At 40.3% G+C, this 24,837-nt stretch overlaps 1 protein-coding gene across 12 annotated transcripts in view; it reads right to left on the bottom strand.

Annotated features, from left to right (window-relative positions):
* Positions 1-24,837, bottom strand: part of LOC126291677 (spectrin beta chain) — a 462,415-nt gene that overhangs the window by 4,053 nt on the left and 433,525 nt on the right. For 6 of the 12 annotated variants that reach the window (XM_049985262.1, XM_049985265.1, XM_049985269.1 and 3 more), the window contains 4 exons: positions 20,815-21,033; positions 13,356-13,449; positions 10,324-10,503; positions 8,080-8,268 (listed from right to left, as the gene is read on the bottom strand). In XM_049985262.1, coding sequence (XP_049841219.1) covers positions 8,080-8,268; positions 10,324-10,503; positions 13,356-13,449; positions 20,815-21,033 — 682 coding nt within the window. The remainder of the gene's footprint in view (positions 1-8,079; positions 8,269-10,323; positions 10,504-13,355; positions 13,450-20,814; positions 21,034-24,837) is intronic. The other 6 variants (XM_049985267.1, XM_049985266.1, XM_049985268.1 and 3 more) reach the window with 1 other exon arrangement.

Raw genomic sequence — 24,837 nt, 5'->3', positions numbered from 1 at the left:
ACACTAGATCGCGTGTTTGTGTGTTGTGTGTGTGTGTGTGTGTGTGCGCGCGCGCGTGTGTCACTATCCTTTCCCCCCCCCCCCCCCCCCCCCCCCCCCCCCCCCCCCAAGGTAAGTCTTTCCGCTCCCGGGATTGGAATGACTCCTTACCCTCTGCCTTAAAAACCACATCCTGTCATCTTTCCTTCCCCTTCCCTCTTTCCTGACGAAGCAACCGCCGGTTGCAAAAGCTCAAAATTTTGTTTGTTTGTTTGTTTTTGTGTGTGTGTGTGTGTGTGTGTGTGTGTGTGTGTGTGTGTGTGTGTTTTTTTTTTTATTGTGCCTGTCTACCGGCGCTTTCCCGCTTGGTAAGTCTTGGAATCTGTTTTTAATATATTTTTCCCATGTGGAAGTTTCTTTCTATTATATATACAAGATATGTACAGGTAGGAACACCACCTCTCCCAGCAACTATTAACTATGGTTGTACTTTACTATCCAGCACACTATTCCCTTTTGGGAAGGGCTGACCTCAGTACAGCACTTTCAATATGGTTTCTGGGTTGACCAGTTCATCAGGAGATTTCTCCACAACATTCAGGAAAATTTCAAAGTGCATTAGAATGTAGATAATATTAACATGCGAGCCTGTTAATAGGCAGCACTAAGAAGGGGAGCATAATTAGCAAAATGAGGGGCAAACTGTCTGGAACTTCCATTACACTCACTGGGTAATTAGGGAGTGAATGGGGAGAAAAAAAGTGTCACAATCTTGGCAGTTCAGATTTTTGAGGTAAATATTATGAATGCATCTGGATATGCATTACATTTGAATGGCGGCTAAATGTCACAGCGTCCAGCTAACAACAAGCTGGAGAAGCTACTAGTCAAAGATATGGTTTTGATTAGGTATTTAAAGTTTACTATTTCAATTGTACTGTACCCACTGAAACCCAAGTTTTTCCTTCATCAGTATCTCTTAAAGAATAAACTGAGGTGTGAAGTGCAGACTGCTAGTAGCGCATAATTTTCAGTCTAGAGGCTGGATCAGGGAATTTATTAACATGCAAGTAGATATTGAGGCTGAAATTGGTGGCGTACAATTTGTGATAAATCCTCTCAGGTAAAAAAAAGTCTTAACTCCCTATTAATATATTTCACTAGTGTAGGAGAACAGAATGTAGATCAGGGTTTTCTGATAAAAGGTTTCTTTACCGACAATGGGGCACTCACATCACACTGGGAAATTGTGTGTGTTGCACATCACCTAGACCACATGGACAATTGTGGCAGGATGAAGGAAGATTTGTTTATTTGTCCAGGTTCATTAACTTGCAAAAAAAACTGTTTGTTATAGGGCAACCAATATACTGTGTACCAGTACACTCCCCATTTGCAGACAATACACACTCCACCTTACCTTGTCATAATTACCATAGAACAGGTCCTACTTTTTCAAAATGGCTATCAAGAGAAAGAGATAACCACTAAGTCTTTAACAACAGATTTGTGTACTCAGTGTCCTCTGTGCAACTGTCACTTTAATTCGTTATGGAAATTTGAGGTTCCAACAATATCCACTACGAAAATAGAGGATATTGTTGAGAACTTTTTCATAATCAATAACGCAAGTGCACCAGGAAAATTTAATGCAACAGAGCAAGGTACCTGTTACAGCACAAGTTTTTCTGCATATTTATAATAGAAAATTTAATAGTATGTCGCATCTTTGAACAAGGCTCTGTGCCTTTCCATGCATTCAGTCACAATGTGAAGCTTGTCACACTACGATTCCAAATTAATTCGTTCACAATAGCTTTTGTTAGACTTTATCTTTGTATTTTGTACCTGCCATTTTTATTCACAAACAACCTCAGCTAGTGAAAATGCACTAAACAATGACAGTACAGTACTAAAAATATCCAAGATAAAAAAATAAAGGCTCACAGATATTTATGAATGAAAATGGAGGGTAATCTGGTTAATAGCAGGACTATGGCAACCTCTGCCCACTTAAGGATACTGGTCACACATGGAATATTGTGCCCTTTCGTGGACTGCAGCAAATTGTAACCAGGCACTTATAAAGGGGGCTGCAAGGCAGAACCATGTCACAATGGCAATATCTGAGCTAGCAGCTTTTTACTGGCCATCTGATGTCACGTGCAGTATATATTTTGTCACTTAATGTAGTCAGCTTCTTCTTTACTGAGGGGAAGTGTGTGGCAGTAAGTAATTTGTACTGCTCCATTCACATTTCTCTCACTTCTATTATAAGCTCAGCTCTGAAATGATGGGCCTATTCCATGGAGGGGGGAGGAAGGTTTCTTTCTTCAGTTAATGAAGATTTCATTTGTAACCTAAATGTCTCTTGTTAAAATTCTCATGAGATATATATAGCTCTTAACCAAAAAGACAACCATCTTTGAAGAATTCCAAATCACTAAATTGTTGCACTTCCTCATTAAATGGACCCCTCCCCTCTCCCCACGATCCTCAGGTACAGAAGCTTAAGTGCAATACCCCCACCAAGCTTCACATAAAATCTGACTTGATACATAAAGTGACTTGATAAATTACAAAACAATGGGTGGTAGTTTACTATTTCGTCCCACTGAAAAATGAGACAGCCCAAAAAATCTCTCTCATTGCAATGCACTTAATTACGGCAATCACTGCACAATTGTGTTTCCATTTGTTATTCACTTGAAAGGTCATGAATATGGATCCTCAGATTGGTGGTGCACAAATTTGACCCAAGTATTTTCTAAGTAAAAACCATGTAGCAGTATTGAAGGAGGGTGTTCTACATTTACTTTGCAAACAGCAAACTAACAGTACCAACCACAGAAAGCAATGTTCTTGCTCAACACTTCGTACTATTCCAAAAAGCACACAACGCAAGCAAGTGTGACCCCCCCCCCCCCCTCCCCTCACACACACACACACACACACACACACTTGTCAAAAAGTAACACGTATAACACATATAGAGGACTGGCAGATGTATATACATATATGTTTAGGAAAATTATCTGCCTAAACTATATGAAATGTATTTTCTATAGTAAAGCAAAAGGAAAGGTTTCAACAGGTATTTCCATTTTAATATATCACAGCAAAAATTTACAATAATCAGAAGTGAATGCACTCTTCATACAGTTGAGACTAGTTTGCCTTTTTTTACAGTGGTGTCTGCCTCAGTAACATGCAGTGCATAATTTAACCACTGTTCACTTACATAGTGACAGATTATGCAGAAAGTAACATCAATACAAACAACAAAAGCCCAGGCTGAAAAATACAACCGATTTTACCTACAGCACTAAATGAGTGAAAGAGAGAATGAATTTGCCAGAAATTACAAGACTTGATTTAAACTGAAAATTCATGCCATCAGGTTTTCAGTGATTGAAAAGAGCTATAATGAAATCATCAGAGGTTAATTCATTACTTTAGATGTAGCAGGCATAAAACTATTTTCAGTATAAATTTACAAAGAATATACCTTTTTGCTGAGAAAATGAAGTGTTATATGGGCAATGGAAGACAAACTGGCAGATTACAATACATTGCATACGAGATCAGCAAATTGAGGAATATAGTAGGAACATCAAGTCGTGGCAGAAGCAAATGTACAAGGACAGGTTGTATCAAGAAAGAAACTGAAAACAGATGATAATAGTGGTTTACTAAACTGTACCAACAATATACCAGAAGGATGATCAGATGGCAATTTGAGAAGTCTGTGTGGGTCTTACCAGTCCAAGTTCACATGATAACATGGTTTTACAGGAAAATAAAGTTGTTGGCAAATGAATATATAGAAAAGTAATTTAAAGAAGTCTTCCCCCAGGTACCAAAGATAAAAATTATGATCACACTGAACTACGATAGAGAAGTACAATTATGATTCTATGCCTTGGAACAGTAAAAGTCCTCAACAGGCCTCTCAATTTTTTTATATTCAAGGGACATGCAGGTTCAAACACAAGAGGGGATGGTACAATGTTGATTTTACGGCGTGCAACACATACCTGACCAGTGCATCTCGGAAAAAGTTTATCGCCATTCTCTGCTGACACTCAGAATGAGAAATGTTGTAGTGCCAATGGGTCACAGAAATAACATCAATTCCATTGAACAAAACAAAAAATGAAAAAAGAGTTTTTAAAAAAAATGCAAAAACAATGGACTCCAAAATAAAAACTGGAATGAAGGTTTAAAATGTTCACACACACAAAGAGAAAGAAAATGAAAAATAATGACAGTGGAGGATGAAAACAATAAACACCGAAGATACAGGATTTTGAAGATGTTATCTGCAAAAAAAGAGATAAGGTGGTCGGACATGAGTTTAACATTTATTCTGAATGGCGAATTAGGCAAAAGAAAACACACACAAACATATGTTGCTGTAACCTGGTGTTCCTTTCTACTGATAAAAATGAGATGGGGGAAAAACAGTCCAGAAAGAAACCAACATTACACAAGAAAATAGTGTAACAACCATTGCTTTTGTCCATGTAGGAATGTCCAGAGAAACCCCATGATGGTATGCATATAAATGTGCAGTGAATAAGCAGCAAGCAGTCACTCATTCCCATATAATTTGTTCAATACCAAATTGCGTAATGCAAGCTTGCTGCTCATGTTCATATTGCTATTTAGCTGTTACATCTTTTTTGTTAGTATCTGATGGGTGACAATGACAGAAACTTGAAACATGGGGCAGGAAAAATTAACGGTAAATAAGCAAGATGTTCCTGTAAAGTAATGCAAATGTATTTTCCTTCAATATGCGTACAGTGAAGTCCCGAACAGCTGAAAAAAATGTTTGGATGCCAAAGGGGAGTAATTTAAAGAACTTCTGTAGCAGTACCTTGGGGAGGTGAGGGGGGAGAGGGGAAGGATTTAACTGAATTTCATTTCATGCACATAGTTAACTAATAAATGGTATTTTTTTAGAATAAACTACAACAAAAATTACTGTTTGTTGATTATTTACTGCACACTTACAATGTAATAAGACTCTATACAAAGAAGTTTGCTGCTAAGATACCCATCTTACAACAACTTAATTAGCGAATGTCATTTTAGTACAAGGTTCCATACCTAACATTATTGGCAAAAGAAACGCTTTTCATTATTACATCAGGAATAACTTTTTTTGAGGAACTGTTTTTACTGTCCTGAGATGAAACTGATCACTGTGAAACAGCCCTTTAAGATCTCTTCGCCATCCTTACAGTTCTTATACAACATCAATAGTCATTTGCTGCAGCAATTACAATTTTTTTCTGACATTAAGTGCAAAACACAATATTGCTGAACTAAAGAAACTCTGTTTCACCCCACTCTTGCAAGAAATGTGTAGTGTTCTATGTCATGCCACCCAGAGACTGTTCAGAGCCACATACTTTAGGAAGAACAGTGGTGGAAGATAGCAAATCATGTCATGACTATCTTCCTTCTACTTTTCCAGCTTTCATCAAATTAAAATCCCTATGCTGCCAACCAACCTGTTAAGCTAATACAATTCTGAAGCAAAACTTCAGTTTTCCAATAGCTGACAATTCAACTCACTCCAATACATTTTCAAAATTTTAAGAATACTAATTATTGTTACTTATCAGAATGTCCCACTGTCAACTTTTGCATGACTCCATTTCGGTAATTCTTAGAGTGAAACAACACATGTACACAAATACACGAAATTTTGAAAAATACATGGCAGGCAGTTTTCACAGCAAAAACTGCTTTACTGCTAAATCGCAACTCGTGCTACTGTCAATTATGGCAACATTCTCCAAGAAACAGACTCTTGCTAATTGCTAGGGCAAATCTGTGTAACAATGAGATAGTTCATTGTAAACACATGTAGTGAACACCCCTCCCCCCTCCCCTCAGAATATTACCCATTACCCCTACTAAAGAGGTCTCCCATTGGGTGCTGAACAAATTTTCATTTTTATTCACTGCTCTTTATTCAGAGGTGTAATAGACAATAGCTATTTCCCTGACACACCAGGGTGCAAACTATTTATACAGGCTGCATTTGACCATCATATTTAAAATAAGAGATACTTTGTTTTGACAGCAATATTAGTCCTATAATTTAAGTGTTTACAGGAATATATTTTATATATATATATATATATAAAATTGTGCACTTCTTTCACACAGAAGTAATCTGAAACTACACATTTGATCCACGAACCACAGAGACTCAAGTTGCCACATTCATCAATTGTTATCACAATGTATGTCTAATAAAGAGCTGAAATCACTACTGTCAATAATGTCTTTGCAGGTTATGGCATATTATTTCGGATGCCATTTGTATCAAATATTCTTGTTTCTTCTCTTTGTGTTGATGACCTTAACAAACATAATTGACATCACAGTCTAAATTTCCAGCTACCATACCTAAATAGCAGAAGACTATAAACAAAGCATTTGTATCTACTGTAATTTCCTCAGGTTTACAACAAAGAGTCTGACAAGCATGTGCACACGCACTGACATGTACACACAATCAAGAACACACATTCAATTACCACGGTTATTGCAAGCCACATTTACAATAACCTACTAACAATGAAATTGGGAAACTTTTCTACAAAATATGAACCAGGACTGTTTACCCGGCAAGACACAAAATATGAACTTCTATTCTCAATGGCAGTGTTAGAGCTGCTATCACCCGTTCTCTTCCCTTAACTTTTCAACATTTTGCACTCAATGGCACATAAACAATAACAGTAAATTTACAAGAGTCTCAGAACTTTTTCCCTGTTATGTAATTAGCTACACACTGTAATACTTTACTGATTTCCCAGACTTATTACCTGTACAATTTTTTTGCTATGTGTGGTGTAACCCTGACAATTAAAATGGTAACCACACTACCTCCGGAAACATATTTCATACTCTCCAGTAGATGAAAAGTGCTTGCAATCAAATGAAAAAACACCACCACAATGTTATTCATCTTCAACCACTTTTTTTGGATTAATTACACATGGATTAATGAAATAGTAATTTCCTGATTAAATACGTTAGTTCTCCAACAGTGTTGGTGTAAGATATACAAACAAAATACTGCCTATAAACTTTCCAACATTAACCATCATACACAAAACAATACATTTGCAACAGTCCATCAACATTACATAAATTAATGCATGTGGCTACTGGTATGCAAGTCAGAATGGCCACACCTTACTGCAATTGACAATACACTGACAAGTGGCTTCTCTCTCTCTCTCTCTCTCTCTCTCTCTCTCTCTCTCTCTCTCTCTCTCTCTCTCTCTCTCTCTCTCTCTCTTTGCATGAGAATGCACAGAACAACTTCGGCAGCTCCGCTCCCACCAAAAAGTACTGTGTAAAGCAATTGCAAATATTTCCAGTACGTTACACTCATCCCATTTTCAAAAGCTGTATTGAAGCGCACTAATTTAGCGTATGTATGAAAAATCTTGGGAAATCCAACTCTTGCAAACTGGTTGGATACACTAAGATTTTAACATGACCCCATTCTTTCAGATTCACCTATTGCTCACATTATAAGTCACAGTGTTACAAAGAGAACCACTTTTCCAGCATGACTGCGGAAAAAATGAATGCAAACTATCACATTTACATGCAAATTGCCTGCAAGATGCCCTAATGTACACGAGAAAACCGGGAAACATGAATGTAAGCACTTGGTATCAGTATCCTACTTTCAGAAATTACACCTGGATTCACTGCTCCATAGTCTCACGATTCTTCCATGAGGCTATCACAAAAACGAAACGTTGGGGTAAAAAAGGCTCTGCTTGGGACACAACAAATGTTATTCATCATAAAAGACAGCTGTTTCCTTCGAGTGGTGAGACACGAAAAATATCGAAGCACATGTTCCACGAGGCAAAAGAGCATGCATCGATTGCCATTAACAGCCAGCCATTTTAGAAACAGTTACTAACAAGTCAGTAGTACACAAGGTTCATGCTTCCACATCAGAGTGGTTACATATGACTGTTATAGTGGTGCAGGCAGGTACACGCCCCATCCCCCCTCCCTCAAGCTGCTGAGGAGAGAAACAGTATTTACTTTTTCTTGAGTGTGAAGAAGCTACGCCGTTTGGGCTCATCCTTGCGGTCACCAGAAGCAGGCAGCGTCTGGGAGCGTGATGGGCCGGCAGATGCATCACGTTCGCATTGCTGGGACAGGCGAGTCACCCAAGTGTTCATCTCATCATCGTCACGTGCCTGGAAGAGGTATTCTGCTCCATTTGACAGCCTGTGTAGAAAAAGAGACAATGAGTAATATGTCACTTATAATTTGCAAAATAACAGTACAAATTTGTATTTATTTATTTTTAAAGAAGTTGAAGTGTGCATGCATGCACACACACACACACACACACACACACACACACACACACACACACACACTTTTGACATACTGGGAATATATTTTAAATTTTTTAAATGATACTAATGATAGAGAAATGCACCCCCATCTCCCTGCAGATGAGCACGTGTGAAAAGACACACACACACACACACACACACACTTTTGACATACTGGGAATATATTTTAAATTTTTTAAATGATACTAATGATAGAGAAATGCACCCCCATCTCCCTGCAGATGAGCACGTGTGAAAAGACTGGTTTCACTATCCTAAAATGCTGATATTAGCAATTTTGACATTACTTGGAATGTCCCACAGAAATCTTTGAAGAATCTTTATGAATTTACTTCCAATGGCTAATGCTATGATTTTGAACTACATAACAATTAATGTCCACTACCATGTACTCTTCTACACAGTCAACCTTGTATCTGCAACCACTCCTCCCTATTTTGTGCTTTCCTATTCATTTCTTGATAATAAAACATTATATTACTTCCAAGGGACAATTTATTCTTCTCTTTTGCACCCCCTCTTTCTTGCCTGTGCAACAATTGTTCTTTCCATTATGAATGTTAAAGCTTATCGTGTCTAAATAAATGACCAAAAAGTTTTTTTTTTTGGACATCATCATCACATTTCTGTTCTATCCAGCTGGTTCTCATTAACTTTATTCCAAGCAACATTTCCATCTAGTGTAAGCACCATGTAGTATAAGCACCATCTTTCAGTTATTGAAGAGAGAGAATCCAACTTTCACAAACATACAGAAGCACCTTGCCAAACTGTTTTTCTATTCAATACTAAACAACTCATTCTCTAGTAGTTGCCTTCTTATACTTTGCTGCTGCAATTCTTTTTGTGGTTTCAATGCAATGTTTATTCATGCAGTGTATTTAATGTTCCTAAACAACATTATCAACTTTTGCCATTTTATTTCTTAAAATTTTGATGTTAGGTTTTCCTGTAATCTTTGATTTGCTTACTATCACAAATTCATTTCATTCTTTCTTCTCTTTTCCTTTTTTCCTATTAATTTTAAGTTCAAATTATTTCTGTATTGTTGCAAATTTAGAACGTATACATCACCTGCAGTTTTTTTGCAGTGAGAGAGAACTCATTTCATCTAAATTCCAAATGATTGTAAAAACAATGTTCATAGATTTTATAACAAAAATGTTAAACAAATATGATGACAGTCTTATCTGTTTTCTAATTTAGGTTTTTTTATTGCTCTCTATTAACACTATCCTTACACTTCAATTTTGTATGTGTTATCTTTCAAAACAGTGAACAATATATTTCAGGCAATGCAGTCAAATGTCTTTTCTAAATCAATAAAGAATACCTATGTTCAATAATCGATTCTCAACACCTCACAAGCAAGATCTCAAGCGCTACAATGGCTTCTCTTGTTCCCATTTTTGTCTAAAACCAAATTCTTCTTCAAGTTATATTCCATTTTACTCTGCTTGGTAATTATGGATCAGATTATTTCTGCTGCATGTGAAATTAACGTTTTATAATTGTAGGTGTCTTCTGTATCCTGCTTTTTTTTTATGAATGAGTAGTATCTTGTTTTCTACAAACCCATACAGAAGATACCAACAATCATAAGAGCATTTTATAATCAGGGAAAGTTCATATAAACGTGTAATAATTGGTTCTATGTTAGTAGGAAAAGTCTAACTCATTTATGGCTTTTATCTGTTTAAAAATAAGTCCATGGTACAATAGCCTTAACAGAAAGGGGGAAGGGGGGAGAGTAGGAAGGATGGGTATGTAGGTTTATATATAGTAACCATTGTCTACTAAAGAATATGAATAATAATAATAATAATAATAATAATAATAATAATAATAATTAAAAGTATGCTGCATCCCACAGTCAATTATTTACATACAGCAGGCACTGACAGGAAGAATTGCTACTCACTTCACCCTAAATATGTGCTTTCTTTTTGTGTAATCTGAGGCAACTTGGCAAGCACCTCCACGCAAATCAACTGGGCTTTCTCCCTTGAAGAAGGTGTCGGGTGATGTCTTGTACGTCTTCTGGTCCTTGTAGAACATTAGCAGGTTACCTCTGAGGACTGCATACACCTTGTCCCATGACCTACACACAAACAACAATATAAGCAAAATATCATATTTAATGGTCAGTCATTTAATCCTTTCAGACCCTCTGGCTATAATTTTACTGAATGTTCAATCTTTTCATCATGCACAAGTGCTGCCAACTGTTGGGCACAACTATCAAAACATCATCAGGTCAACACAGCAGTGCACAACACTTAGTGACCACCACAATATACAGGCGTGGTTGGTTCACTCTATTCCACCATATAATTAAACACTGTTATTGTTATTTTGCTTGCTACTTCTTGAATGAGCATATTACTATTTATTACAATAGAGAATATCTCATAATTAGTTATTTGAGTCCGTAAAATGTACAAAGTATGTGCTGAAAACAGGCACATATTTTTGTATAAATCTTGCATCTAAAATTACTGAAAAGTCACCTAAGAGCATTAACACACAAATAAATTTTTCCTTCCTATAAAAAAAATCTTTTCTGAAAGGGTTTAACTGAGAACAGAAAAAGTCTGGGGACAATAGAATGTGGCAAACTCTCTTTCATAAGCATTGGGAGAGAATGCACACAAAAGTACCAGAACAATCATTAATTTATCTGTTATAATTTATTTATTTAACTTTTATCCATCCCAACCTTAACTCGCTTCCTGCATATGCACTTCAGACACTTCTTAAGAGTATTTACAGAGTAACAACTTCAGTCACTTCTCATCAAGTGACACCTTACGACGGACAACACACACAAAACTGCATTTTCTTTTATCTCGTAGAATAAATTATCTGTTAAATTAATTGTGAACTGTGTTGCCTCCCACACGATAGTTGCATTTTGGCCTTAGAACTGGAATTGATGGTCGTGTGCATGAGGTGAGCTTGCTCATGTGTATGAAGGGTGTGTGTTCTCTTTTACTGATGATGGTTGCGACCGAAAGCTTTATGTAAATGTCTTTTACTTGTGCCTATCTGCAACAGAACTGTAGTTAAAAAATGCCACAAGAATTATTCACTGGAGAAAACTTTAAAATAATGGAAGACAAGATGACTGTCCACGACTGTATCCCCCAGAAAGCAAAATTCCAAGTAGTGTGAAACAATTATACATAGCTTTCGGAACCGTGACCTCTTTCATCGAAGAAGAGTGTCAATTTGGAGAAGGCTGGAAAGAAGGCACAAGCACTCTCATCCCCGTAGCAGCTGCCTTCCTCTCAACAAGTGGCCCTTTCCAACCTTTCCTCTTTCCTCCCCATGTAAACAAATGTAAAAGTGAGACCTTCCTGGCTTTCGGAAAGAATAGATACTTCCTTGTGGAGAAAGGAAGGATAGATTTGGGAAAGTCAGTCAGACCCCACCTGTAGTGAGGAAAGGAGTACACAAAGATGACAGGGAACACATCACAGAGAGGTTACAATTGGTGTATTGATTCTCTTTCCATTGATTAGCAATCTACTTCATTTGGCTATCTCCTCACTGCATTTGCTGTTCTTTCTTCCCCATTTACAAATAACTTTTCTTCTTTGGCTACTGGTTTTCTGTATTTAGCTATCTGCTCCCATTTCCCTTCAGCCTTATGTGCTTTTCAGCCATCTTTACTTTATAATTGACAACTATCTCTTTCATTATTTTCTTAGAATTCTTACTACATCCCATTTGTTCATGTATAGAAACTCTTCCCCTTGCCCTAAAATTTTCTCATTAAGTGCACCAGTCAAAGTCCTCCCTCACTTTTTCAGGAATTTCATCACCATTCCATAACCATGTACCTCAATATCGAGTGCTTACTATTGTACGAGGAGACTTCAAAAAGTAAGTTTCATATTATTATGACGCGCTAACTGTGGGTAATTTTTACTGAATACTGTACTATGCTTCAAAGTGATTCAGATACATGACAATACTTTTGAGCACAGTCACGAAGTCCACATAAACAACAGTCAGAACGTTCTGTCTCTCCTTCCGATTGTCGACGACAGAAATCGACTCCTCGATCGAACAGTCATTTGAAAAATGTTGTGTGAATGCCCTTATCATCGGAAAATCTGTAATGCCTGCAAAATCCGTTCCTCAATTGCTGAGGTACATGTCAGTGGTCTATGTCGAGAGCCTTTCTTACCGAACGGCACCGACCACATCTGTGCGCCTCGGTCAAATTGTCGGTACCATTTCCTACAGCTGTAAACAACATTGAGTTTGGTCCAGTACCACGAGAATTTCACAATGAGTCTATGTGCAATTTAGACATTTCACTCACAAGAACAATACTTTTCCGAGTACTTCAACTTTGGAATTAATTTTCAGTAGTCGCATCATTTCACCTCCCACACTGTGATGCACCTGTTATTTGGTACTGCAGCAGAGCAGCCTCTGCAGGAAACCCAGCACATTCACTCTCTTCCGATATCGTGCCACTCTTATTATGCAATGGTCAATCACAACACAACTTCCAGACTGCCTTCGACAATCGGGCTGCAGCAACTAAAATGTTACGACGGTCGACAACTGGGCAGTTTCGGGGATGACAGTAGTTAACTTTGAACTGTCAAAGCAAGCCACTACTGCAAGCAGTTCTAGCAAACAGTGCTTTTTGTGAGTCAATGTCATTGATTCAGGCTGTAATGTCAGCACCAGCTGACCTACGAGCTGCTGTGGCTTCTCTTGGCACGCATACTGTTTGTACAGGTTTTTCTTCTCTTAAATGGGTATTTGCTGTACCTGGAATTTTGCCTCATAAAGGTAAGCAATGGCCAGTCATTCCACCTCATTTTAATTTAAATGTACCATTTAATTTATTAAGTGCAGAGTAGACTGAAGATAATCCATTGTGCACCGAAATGCTCCAGAAATAATCAAACTGAGTGTCATGGGCCCTACCTGTTTGATGCTTTCTTTGTGGTATTTTCCCACTCGTGTTTCCTCACAAGGTTGCCCTCCATGTGATCCTCCTCTGCGCCTGGGCTGGGCCGCTCTGTAAAAGTGGTCCACACGAGGTAATTAAAGACACTGGACAAGAGCTACAAAACTGACTGGATGCAAGCTTCGAAAAACACTGCTCCTGCAGCAACTCGTGAAACTAGCGCAGAGCAGAAAGCTAATAACATTCTACTCACATCGGAGTACAGTTGTAATTAGTTATCACAAGATACAAACACAATAAATAAATCTGATTTCAATCTTCTTGCTTTGAGGACTGGCTGGTGCATACCATGTCTGTAAAAAAAAGGACCAAATTAAGAGGCAGTGACAAAAACAAATCAGAGCTACAATCAGTGGATTTAGTCTCCTTAACTAGGTGATAGAGCATTTCATTAACCTAGTTCTTCGTGATCAAGTTTTTTAAGTCACATATCATTGATCTTTGATACTTTAAGATTAGAGTACAGATGTGGTGACTGGATGTTTTCATTTGTTAAATACTCTCTCCAAAGTAGCACTCGTGCTGTCAATGTTTCAGGACCTATTTAGCATCATGTGCACATGCTTATAAACCAGTATATATATATATATATATATATATATATATATATATATACTTCCACATGGGAAAAATACATTAAAAAAAAGGATTCCAAGACTTACCAAAGGGGAAAGAACCGGTAGACATGCACAATAAATAAAACACACAAACAATCACACAAAACATCTAGCTTTCGCAACAGACGGTTGCTTCTTCAGGGAAGAAGGAAGGAGAGAGAAAGAAGAAAGGATGTGGGTTTTAAGGGAGAGGGTAAGAAGTCATTCCAACCCCGGGAGCAGAAAGACGTACCTTAGGGAGGGGGAAAAGGACAGGTGTACACTCGCAAACACACACACACACACACACACACACACACACACACACACACCTATCAGCACATACACAGACACACGCAGACATTTGTAAAGGCAAAGAGTTCGGGCAGAGATGTCAGTCGAGGCGGAAGTACAGAGGCAAAGAAGTTGTTGAAAGACAGGTGAGTTATGAGCGGCGGCAACTTGAAATTAGTGGAGGTTGAGGCCTGGCGGATATCGAGAAGAGAGGATATACTGAAGGGCAAGTTATCATCTCCATTTCGGATGGATTGGTGTTGGTGGGAAGTATCCAGATAACCCAGACAGTGTAACACTGTGCCAAGATGTGCTGGCCGTGCACCAAGGCATGTTAAGCTACAGGGTGATCCTCATTACCAACAAACACTGTCCGCTGTGTCCATTCATGCGAATGGACAGTTTGTTGCTGGTCATTCCCACATAGAAAGTGCCACAGTGTAGGCAGGTCAGTTGGGTGCTTTCACACGTGGCTCTGCCTTTGATCGCGTACACCTTCCGGGTTACAGGTCTGGAGTAAGTGGTGGTGGGAGGGTGCATAGGACAGGTTTTACACTGGGGGCGGTTACAAGGATAGGAGCCAGAGGGTAGGGAAGGTGGTTTGGGGATTTCATAGGGATGAACCAAGAGGTTACGAAGGTTAGGTGGACGGCGGAAAGACACTCTTGGTGGAGTGGGGAGGATTTCATGAAGGATGGATCTCATTTCAGTGCAGGATTTTAGGAAGTCGTATCCCTGCTGGAGAGCCACATTCAGTGTCTGATCCAGTCCCGGGAAGTATCCTGTCACAAGTGGGGCACTTGTGGGGTTGTTCTGTGAGAGGCTCTGGGTTTGAGGGGATGAGGAAGTGGCTCTGGTTATTTGCTTCTGTACCAGGTCGGGAGGGTAGTTGTAGGATGAGAAAGCTGTTTTTATGTTGTTGGTGTATTGGTTCAAGGATTCAGGACTGGAACAGATTCATTTGCCATGAAGGCCTAGGCTGTAGGGAAGGGACCGTTTGATATGGAGTGGGTGGCAGCTGTCGTAATGGAGGTACTGTTGCTTGTTGGTGGGTTTGATGTGGATGGATGTGTGAATCAATCTTTCCTCTCCCACAGCCACACCGGCTGTTCATAGCATCCTCCTACAGGCCAACCGCAAATTAGAACAGCATGCCACCCTCCACCTAAAAAAAACTATCCAATCTCCTGGTTTCCCAACTCCAGAAAGGCAACTCACTCACCCTCCACAACCTTTCCAACAAACCTCAACCTCCTCTCATTGCACACAGACCCAGCCTCTCCCATCTACTCAATCTCCCACTTCCAGCACCACTCCCCCCAACCCCTCAAAATTCTAGTCAACACAATCTGGAACCACAACACCCCAATTCAGTAGCTAACCTTTCCTCCAAACCTCTCTCCCAATCCGAAACCTCTGTCCTATCCAAAGGCCTCACCTTCAGCCCCACTCCCAGATTCAACCAAACTGCCCTTGTCAAAGATTTACTGTCCTACACTCGTAGTCTCTGCTGGAAATATCACTTTGCTACGATGAAAAATAATCCTGATCCCACTCCTAATGATCCAACTCCCGAAGACACTATCCAAATTGAACCCTGCCTGGAACAGTTCCGTCCGTCAAAGCGGGACCAACCTCCTCTTCCTCAAAATCACCCTCTCCCAACCTTCCAGGAATTTCTCAGTTCCAGCCTTACCTCTCAGTCTTTCTTAAAAAACCTTAATCCTACTCCCAACATCACCACAGCCGAAGCCCAGGCTATCCGTGATATGAAAGCTGACCGGTCCATCATCATTCTTCCGGCTGACAAGGGTTCCACGACCGTGGTACTTGATCGTCGGGAGTATGCGGCTGAGGGACTGCGTCAGCTTTCAGACAACTCTACATACAAAGTTTGCCAAGGTAATCCCATTTCTGATTTCCAGGCGGAGCTTCAAGGAATCCTCAGAACCTTACACCCCCTACAAAACCTTTCACCTGACTCCATCAAACTCCTGACCCCACTGACACCTCGCACTCCTACCTTCTACCTACTTCCTAAAATTCACAAACCCAAACATCCCCGCCGCCCCATTGTAGACCCCAACTGAACGTATCTCTGCCTACGTAGATCTACACCTTCAAATCATTACATGTAGTCTCCCATCCTTCATCAAAGACAGCAACAACTTTCTCGAATGCCTGGAATCCTTACCCAGTCTGTTAGCCCCGGAAACCATCCTTGTAACTATTGATGCCACTTCCCTGTACACAAATATCCCGCACATCCAGGGCCTCGCTGCAATGGAGCACTTCCTTTCACGCCGATCACCTGCCACCCTACCTAAAACCTCTTTCCTCATCACCTTAGCCAGCTTCATCCTGACCCACAACTTCTTCACTTTTGAAGGCCAGACATACCAACAATTAAAGGGAACAGCCATGGGTACCAGGATGGCCCCCTCGTATGCCAACCTATTTATGGGTCGCTTAGAGGAAGCCTTCTTGGTTACCCAAGCCTGCCAACCCAAAGTTTGGTACAGATTTATTGATGACATCTTCATGATCTGGACTCACAGTGAAGAACAACTCCTGAATTTCCTCTCCCTGAACTCCTTTGGGTCCATCAGATTCACCAGGTCCTACTCCAAATTCCATGCCACTTTCCTTCACATTGACCTCCATCTGTCCAATGGCCAGCTTCACACATCTGTCCACATCAAACCCACCAACAAGCAACAGTACCTCCATTATGACAGCTGCCCCACATTCCATATCAAACGGCCCTTCCCTACAGCCTAGGCCTTCGTGGCAAATGAATCTGCTCCAGTCCTGAATCCCTGAAACATTACACCAACAACCTGACAACAGCTTTCACATCCCGCAACTACCCTCCTGACCTGGTACAGAAGCAAAAAATCAGATCCACTTCCTCATCCCCTCAAACCCAGAACCTCTCACAGAACAACCCCAAAAGTGCCCCACTTGTGACAGGATACTTCCCAGGACTGGATCAGACTCTGAATGTGGCTCTCCAGCAGGGATACAACTTCCTAAAATCCTGCCCCGAAATGAGATCCATCCTTCATGAAGTCCTCCCCACTCCACCAAGAGTGTCTTTCCGCCGTCCACCTAACCTTCGTAGCCTCTTGGTTCATCCCTATGAAATCCCCAAACCACCTTCCCTACCCTCTGGCTCCTATCCTTGTAACCGCACCCAGTGTAAAACCTGTCCTATGCACCCTCCCACCACCACTTACTCCAGACCTGTAACCCGGAAGGTGTACACGATCAAAGGCAGAGCCACGTGTGAAAGCACCCACGTGATTTACCAACTGACCTGCCTACACTGCGACGCTTTCTATGTGGGAATGACCAGCAACAAACTGTCCATTCGTATGAATGGACACAGGCAGACACTGTTTGTTGGTAATGAGGATCACCCTATGGCTAAACATGCCTTGGTGCACGGCCAGCACATCTTGGCACAGTGTTACACCGTCCGGGTTATCTGGATACTTCCCACCAAGACCAACCTATCCCAACTCCGGAGATGGAAACTTGCCCTTCAGTATATCCTCTCTTCTCGATATTCGCCAGGCCTCAACCTCCGCTAATTTCAAGTTGCCGCCGCTCATAACTCACCTGTCTTTCAACAACTTCTTTGCCTCTGTACTTCTGCCTTGACTGACATCTCTGCCCTAACTCTTTGCCTTTACAAATGTCTGCGTGTGTCTGTGTATGTGCGGATAGATATGTGTGTGTGTGTGTGTGTGTGAGTGCGCGCGCGAGTGAGTGTACACCTGTCCTTTTTTCCCCCTAAGGTAAGTCTTTGGAATGACTCCTTACCCTCTCCCTTAAACCCCACATCCTTTCGTCTTTCCCTCTCCTTCCCTCCTTCCTGAAGAAGCAACCATCGGTTGCGAAAACCAGTAATTCTGTGTGTGTGTGTGTGTGTTTGTGTGTTTTGTTCATTGTGCCTGTCTGCCGGCGCTTTCCCGCTTGGTAAGTCTTGGAATCTTTGTTTTTAATATATTTTTCCCATGTGGAAGTTTCTTTTGTGCACACTACCATACAGAAAAAACATCCTCCTTTCTAAAATAATACGTACTACAAAATGCCTCCTGCGGGGCATGTCGACTCATGTCACAGGCAGAAAATCAAGTTGCTTTTATTATTCAGTAGCAGCACAAGCAATGATGAATCTAGCGGAACACCTACATATGCTTTGCTTCTTTAATGAAGCAAGGCCACAATATTTTCGACAAAACAAGATAAACATTGATTGCAAAGGGAAGAGATGCAGAAATCAGCAAAGTACAAAAAGGATATAAAAGAAGAGAGAGATAGCTCCATATTTAGACCAGGTAATGTTCTCAAACCTCTTTAACAAAGTTAAGAAACGTACAACTCAGGAAGACAAACATAGGTAAAAAAAATATGCGCCGCATACTGTTAAGATACCCATATAATTCACATTTAACAGGAAATTTGCAAGAATGTCATGCACATTGACAGTTTTACCCAACAATTCAACAACGACAGCACCGACTGATTTTGCATAGGAATTGTCTTAGTATTTCTGCCCTCACAGGATTTCCTTGGTGCAGTTTAATCCTGAAACTATCAACTAAGTACTATGGTATTTACAGAGAACCATTTTCATGTAGAAACATGGAAGAGGAAGAAGAAAAAGAAGAAGGGGAAAGGAGGAGCAGGGTGAAGGAGGTGGAATAGAAGAAAAGAGGCAATCCCACAACTGCTTTCCACATCTACTTATTTGGGATACCTCATGTGAAGGAAACATTCAACTTCATAACTACATACATTCAGTAGCCCATAAACAACAAATTGCTGCTCTCCTGCCAACTGTTATGAAATTTTTCTCCCTGTACGTAACATTAAAACTATGAGCAACATTTAAAGTTCTACATTTTAATAATCATTCCACTTTATGCTTTTCTTCACAAGTCAGTGCGATGCTGATTCCAGAGCCATCTCGACAATTTTATGTGAGTGATCACAGCACATACCTGAAGAGTGAAAAAATTACAAGTAGCACACAAAGATGTATGCAGCTCACATACATCAAAAATGAGATACACCTGAGCCTGGAAAGTGTGGGAGGGAGCAAAAATAACAATTGTATTACCTTTTTGTTCCACAGTGGAATAATTACTGCAGAAACTACACAAAATGCTGTCAGTTTTTGAGCAGCTCATACTTACGCAGCAGCCATATTCTCCGGATGAATGATCCTTGCAGTACAAATGCTAGTAACAACACAACATTATCAAGACACTCACATAAGCTACAATGATAGACAAAACAGAAAGCTGGTGTACAAGTGGGTACAACAATTTTATCAAATTCTACACTACTAGAGCTATCGCCAAATTAGCAGACATTTTACTTAAGCAGAAAAAAAGGGGTAAAAGAAAAAATAGGGTTCAGAATAAATGCAGAGACAAATCTTTTACCTACCATCCTCCTAATGGTGGTTTGGTATTAATGAAGAATATGGAATATTTTCAAAACTTTTATTACGTTGCTCCTGAATGTAAATTAACAGTATCTTTATAGCTCTTATTCAGGGGAGGGTGCACACCGATTCTCAGCACCAATGAATTATTTCACAGATTCCATAAATAATGTTTTTAATCTATGGAATTATACTGTATGCCAGTGATTTCAAGCAGTGTTTACTTCAACATTGGTCTTTAATGCAAACAACTGCTAAGGATGGGGGGGGGGGGGGGGGGGGGGGGGATCAATATTATTTAGAAGGAATCAAAAATATACACACGCTTCTGATGGCATCCTGTGGCCATTTTTCTATAAAGGCTGTGATAGGCAAAAGATTGAGATGGGAGAAAGTGATTAACAAATCACTGTTTTACTAATTTAAAACAAAATTAACTCTCTTTCACTTATGTGCATGTTGTTTCACTGTATTCAGGGCGAGTCAGAAAGGACTTTACAACTTTGGAATGATACAGTAATTTATTGAGATATCTTACAGCATCGGCAGATGTGTCATTTTGTATCAAACAACCTCAAGTTTGATTCACGTAGTGCAGTACCCCATTCCGCCATGAGGAGCACCCAGTATAGTACAACATTAAAATGGCTACCTCCACTGGTGTCGAGCGTGCTCACGGTGCATTTTGGTTTCGTGAAAAACTCTGGCGAATCAAAAGCAGGGCTGTTTGCTACAAGGTGACATCTACCGATTCTGTAATTTATCTCAGTAAATTTCTATATCATTCCAAAGTTGTCTACTCCTTTTCGACTCCCCCTTTGTAACATTCTCACTGAATAGACTTCTTTCACTATGTCACACAAACCTCACCAAGTGGGTGTTTATGTTGCTTACATAATAATCTCAACACTCACAAATAAGAGCTATAAAGTCTTCACAACAGGTCACAAATGGGCTTCAATAAAGACCAGACGAGTGGCAAAACCCAGACTCATCGAATACAATTTGTGTACTTTACCACGGTGTCTCCTCATTCGGTATTCCCACCTCCACCAAAGACCTTACCAGCTGCAGCGCGCTCCAACGTGCCCTCGTCGTCACTGTGTGCGCCAGACGTGCCAGCCTTCGGAGACCTGCGCCACGAGCGCAGACTGCGGAAAGGTGACTTGGAACGCGAGCGGTCTTTCTTCCTGTCCAGGCTGGCCGTGGCGCCCGGGCCGGCCGGCGTCACCGGCGGCGACGTGACGGCCACCGGCTCCTTTGTCGGACGGGGCCGAGGGGTAGCTGTGAGCGGGTCAGGGATCGGGTCAGGGACCACTCACGGGAGCACAAACATGAATGTGTCAGCCAATTGCACATCTGAACTGTCAGCAGAATCGGTTACAAGATTATGGTGCTGTCGCAGATGTGAGCTCTCGTGCAGTTTGCGAAGACGAAAGTGATTAAAACTTTGTAGGACAATCTTCATACGCAGGACACTCTTCCTTTCCTCTCTTCTTCAATGCCTATCATAATTTAATACACATAAATATATTAAAGATGAATGTTGAAAGTACGTTGAGTATATGGGCAACCAATGAAGAAGTACTAAGTCAAATTTAGCAAAACAGACTAAGAAAGGACAGGTTAATAAGTCACTTCCTGAGTCATCACAGAGTTGCCAGTTTAGTAATGTGAGGGGTAGAAAGTGGGAAGGGAGGCCAGGACTCAACTGTACTAAGCAATTCATGTTGGATTTAGGCTACAGTGCTTCAGCACAGGTGAAATGATTGCACTGATCAGTCAAACCAACCTTTGAACAGAGGACCAAAAGGACAACAACTTAAAAAACTCTCAAGCATGAAACAAACTCACTACAAGAGTAATTGCCATTGCCATTGACATTGAAATGCAATGACTTGTTTATTATGTGCTGTGGTATCGTATTCTGACAAAATTCCGGGTGTTCACAAAGAACATGCTTCTGTTACAGAAAAGTAATTTTAACAATCTGCAATGTCTGTTTATGAAATTCACACAAACCCTTTTTCAATTCTCTGGCAGTTCTAATTCTTCTGTCCTTGCACATTTACTATCTCATGAGATTTGCTATAAGTAGAGTGGACTCATTCAACAGGAACTACATAATTCACTCAACGAACACTTGACAGAAAAACAATTTTCATTTGGATAAAACTCTCTAAACAATTACAAAGAAAAGTGTGTTGCATTCTGTAAACTATTTTCAAGTGGATTGCAGAGAAACTGAACGAATATGAATCATCATAAGTCCAAGTTTTCAATCATAGCTAACAGGAATTATGTGAAACATATTTGTATTGACCTGCTGCACAACCAAATAGGTATTACTCAGATGGCCACATGGCACCCGAAACAAAACAAATTAAGAACAAAGAAATAATCGTCCTTCTAATGCAGCTACTGTTAAGCAATGAACAGTTTCTGTTAATGTTGAATACAATTTCCCTTTTATTATATGTGATAAGGTACTGAGAAAAAAAGTTCTCTATGTCCCAGTTCATTATTTACGTAAAATGTTGCACACAGCTAAAAATCAGATGCCTGAAAGGCAACCACAAGGGATGTTCACACAGGAACACTGTTCCTGTTTCTGACTCCCTGGTACACAATTTATGTATGAAAAAACACAACAGACATACGCAACAGAATGAAGGTTCTAGCTGATGCGAGTTCCTAATGTACATCACTCACCGCCCACGCCCATTGCTAACTGAGCAATTCTCCATCCTTCATGTTCTCACATAAGGCATTGGCATTTAGTTGGCAAATATGGCTTATTTTCAGAACTTTTTATCAGTTGTCAAAAGCAACATTCACGTGATACTCAGTACGCCCTTTTCTTGCACAATATACTGTGAACTGTGGGTGAAGGGCAACATACGTTCCAAACTCTTAGATTTACTGAAAGTGATTGTTACAGTGACACTCTGAAGACTGTTAAAGGTCCAAGAATACGGACTAGACACTCATATTAGCAAGTGCTTTAAAGGCTTCTTAAGTAATAGAACTCTGTACACTGTTCTCGGTGGCAAGTTTCATCAGAACAAATATATCGCCAGGAATGTCACAGTAAAATGTAATAATACGGCTTTTTTTTCTCTATAGATACGAAAGATCTAAATAAAATAGAAAGAAACTTCCACATGGGAAAAATATATTGTCAGACAGAGTAAAACTTTGTGAATGTTTGCTGGAGATACTACAGTGTCAGGGAAAGTGTCACAGTTAATGTGATGGCAGGAGGAGACAGAATGAACTGGACAGATATTATATTTGTTGTGATGAATGACAACTTACTCCAAATGTGACAAAATGTAAGGTACTGGATATGAATAGGAATACAGTATTAGTGGTGTGCAACTTGACACCATCATATAGACTAAATATCTAGGCATAATGTTGAAAAGTGACACGAAATTTGATGAGCATGTACGGTCAGCTGTAGGAAAAGCTAACGGTCAACTTTGGGTTATTGGGACATTTCTAGGATAGTGTGTAGTTCACTTATAAAGAAGATCACATATACAATACAATGGAATACAAGTACAACTCATTCTGGAGTACTGCCCAAGTGTTTGGAATGCCCACCAGGTCAGATTAAAAGAAGATATTGAAGCAATTTAAAGGCCTGCTGCTAGATTTGTTATCAATAGGTTTGATCAATGTGTGTTATGGAAATTCTCTGTGGACTCAAATGGGAGCTCCTAGAGGGAGGAGGACATTCTTCCCACAAAACATTACTGAGAAAGTTTAGAGAATCATCATTTGAGACAGGCTGCAGAACGATTCTACTGCCATCAAAATACGCTCCCTCATAGGAAAAAGAACTATGCACGGATGTACGCACTCAGTGACATGAACAAATTATATGAATGGGAAGGAAATCTATAGATATGATGTGCAGGTATAAACAATGACTATAATTTTAAAACAAATTGATTGATTTATTCAAGAGAACGAGCTTTACAGATTGAGCAAGTCAATACTGCATTCTGCATTGGTCCACCTCTGGTCCTTATGCCATCAACTATTCACCTTGGCATTGATTTGATAGTTCTTGTAAGTCCTCCTGACAGGTATCGTACAAAATTGTCCAATTGGCACGTTAGATGCTCAAATTCCCTAGCTGGTTGGGGGGTCCTGTCCATAACGCTCAGAACATTCTGAATTTGGGAGAGATCCAGAGAACTTGCTAGCCAATGTGCAGTTTGGCAAGCACAAAGACGAGAGGTAGAAACCCTCATCACCTGTAGGTGGGCATTATCTTGCCGAAATGGAAGCCCATGATCGCTTACCATGAAAGGCAACAAAACAGAGTAAAATTTTGTCAACATACTACTGCAGATGACAACCAAATGGGTCCTGCTATGAAATGAAATGGCATTCCCGGCCACACTCCTGGCTGTCAGGCTCTACAGCAGGGACAGTCGGGTTAATATCCCACCACTCTCTCGGGTGTTTCCAGACAGGTCTCTGGCCATCGTCGAGGCTCACTTCAAAGCGAAACTCACCGCCGGAGACAGTCCCACTGCAGTCGACGGGATTTATTTCACACCGAAGGCGTATCCGGAGATGCCCCAGACAGCGGTGCGTTACTAACCCAACTGTCGCCGACCATGTGGCCCGACAGCTGTGGGCAACAGTCTAGGGTGCCATTTCGTTTTCGTACCAGAACGCCTTTAGTTTCGATCTCAGTGGCACCCTTGCGGCACAATACTTCGACGACGTTCTACAACCCATTTTGTTGCCCGTTACAGAAAGCCATCCCAGGCTCACATTTCGGCAAACTGATGCCTGCCTGCACACAAAGAGTGTTTCTACTGCTCATATTTGTGCCTGCCAAACTCTACCGCACCCAACAAGGTCATCTGTTAACTCCCAAACTGAGAATGTTCTAAGCGTTAGAGGCAGGTCCCTCCAACCAGCTCGGGATTTTGAAGATCTAATTTGCCTGACGCACAGAAATTGGCACTGTATCCCTCAGGAGGATATCTGACAACTAAATCAGTGCCGAGATGAATAGCTGCTTCCATTAGGACCAAAGTGTACCAACTAGGTATTGATATG

The sequence above is a fragment of the Schistocerca gregaria genome, chromosome 9, assembly GCF_023897955.1.
Source record: "Schistocerca gregaria isolate iqSchGreg1 chromosome 9, iqSchGreg1.2, whole genome shotgun sequence".
Taxonomy (NCBI): domain Eukaryota; kingdom Metazoa; phylum Arthropoda; class Insecta; order Orthoptera; family Acrididae; genus Schistocerca; species Schistocerca gregaria.
This window is presented reverse-complemented; position numbering and strand designations above follow the sequence as displayed.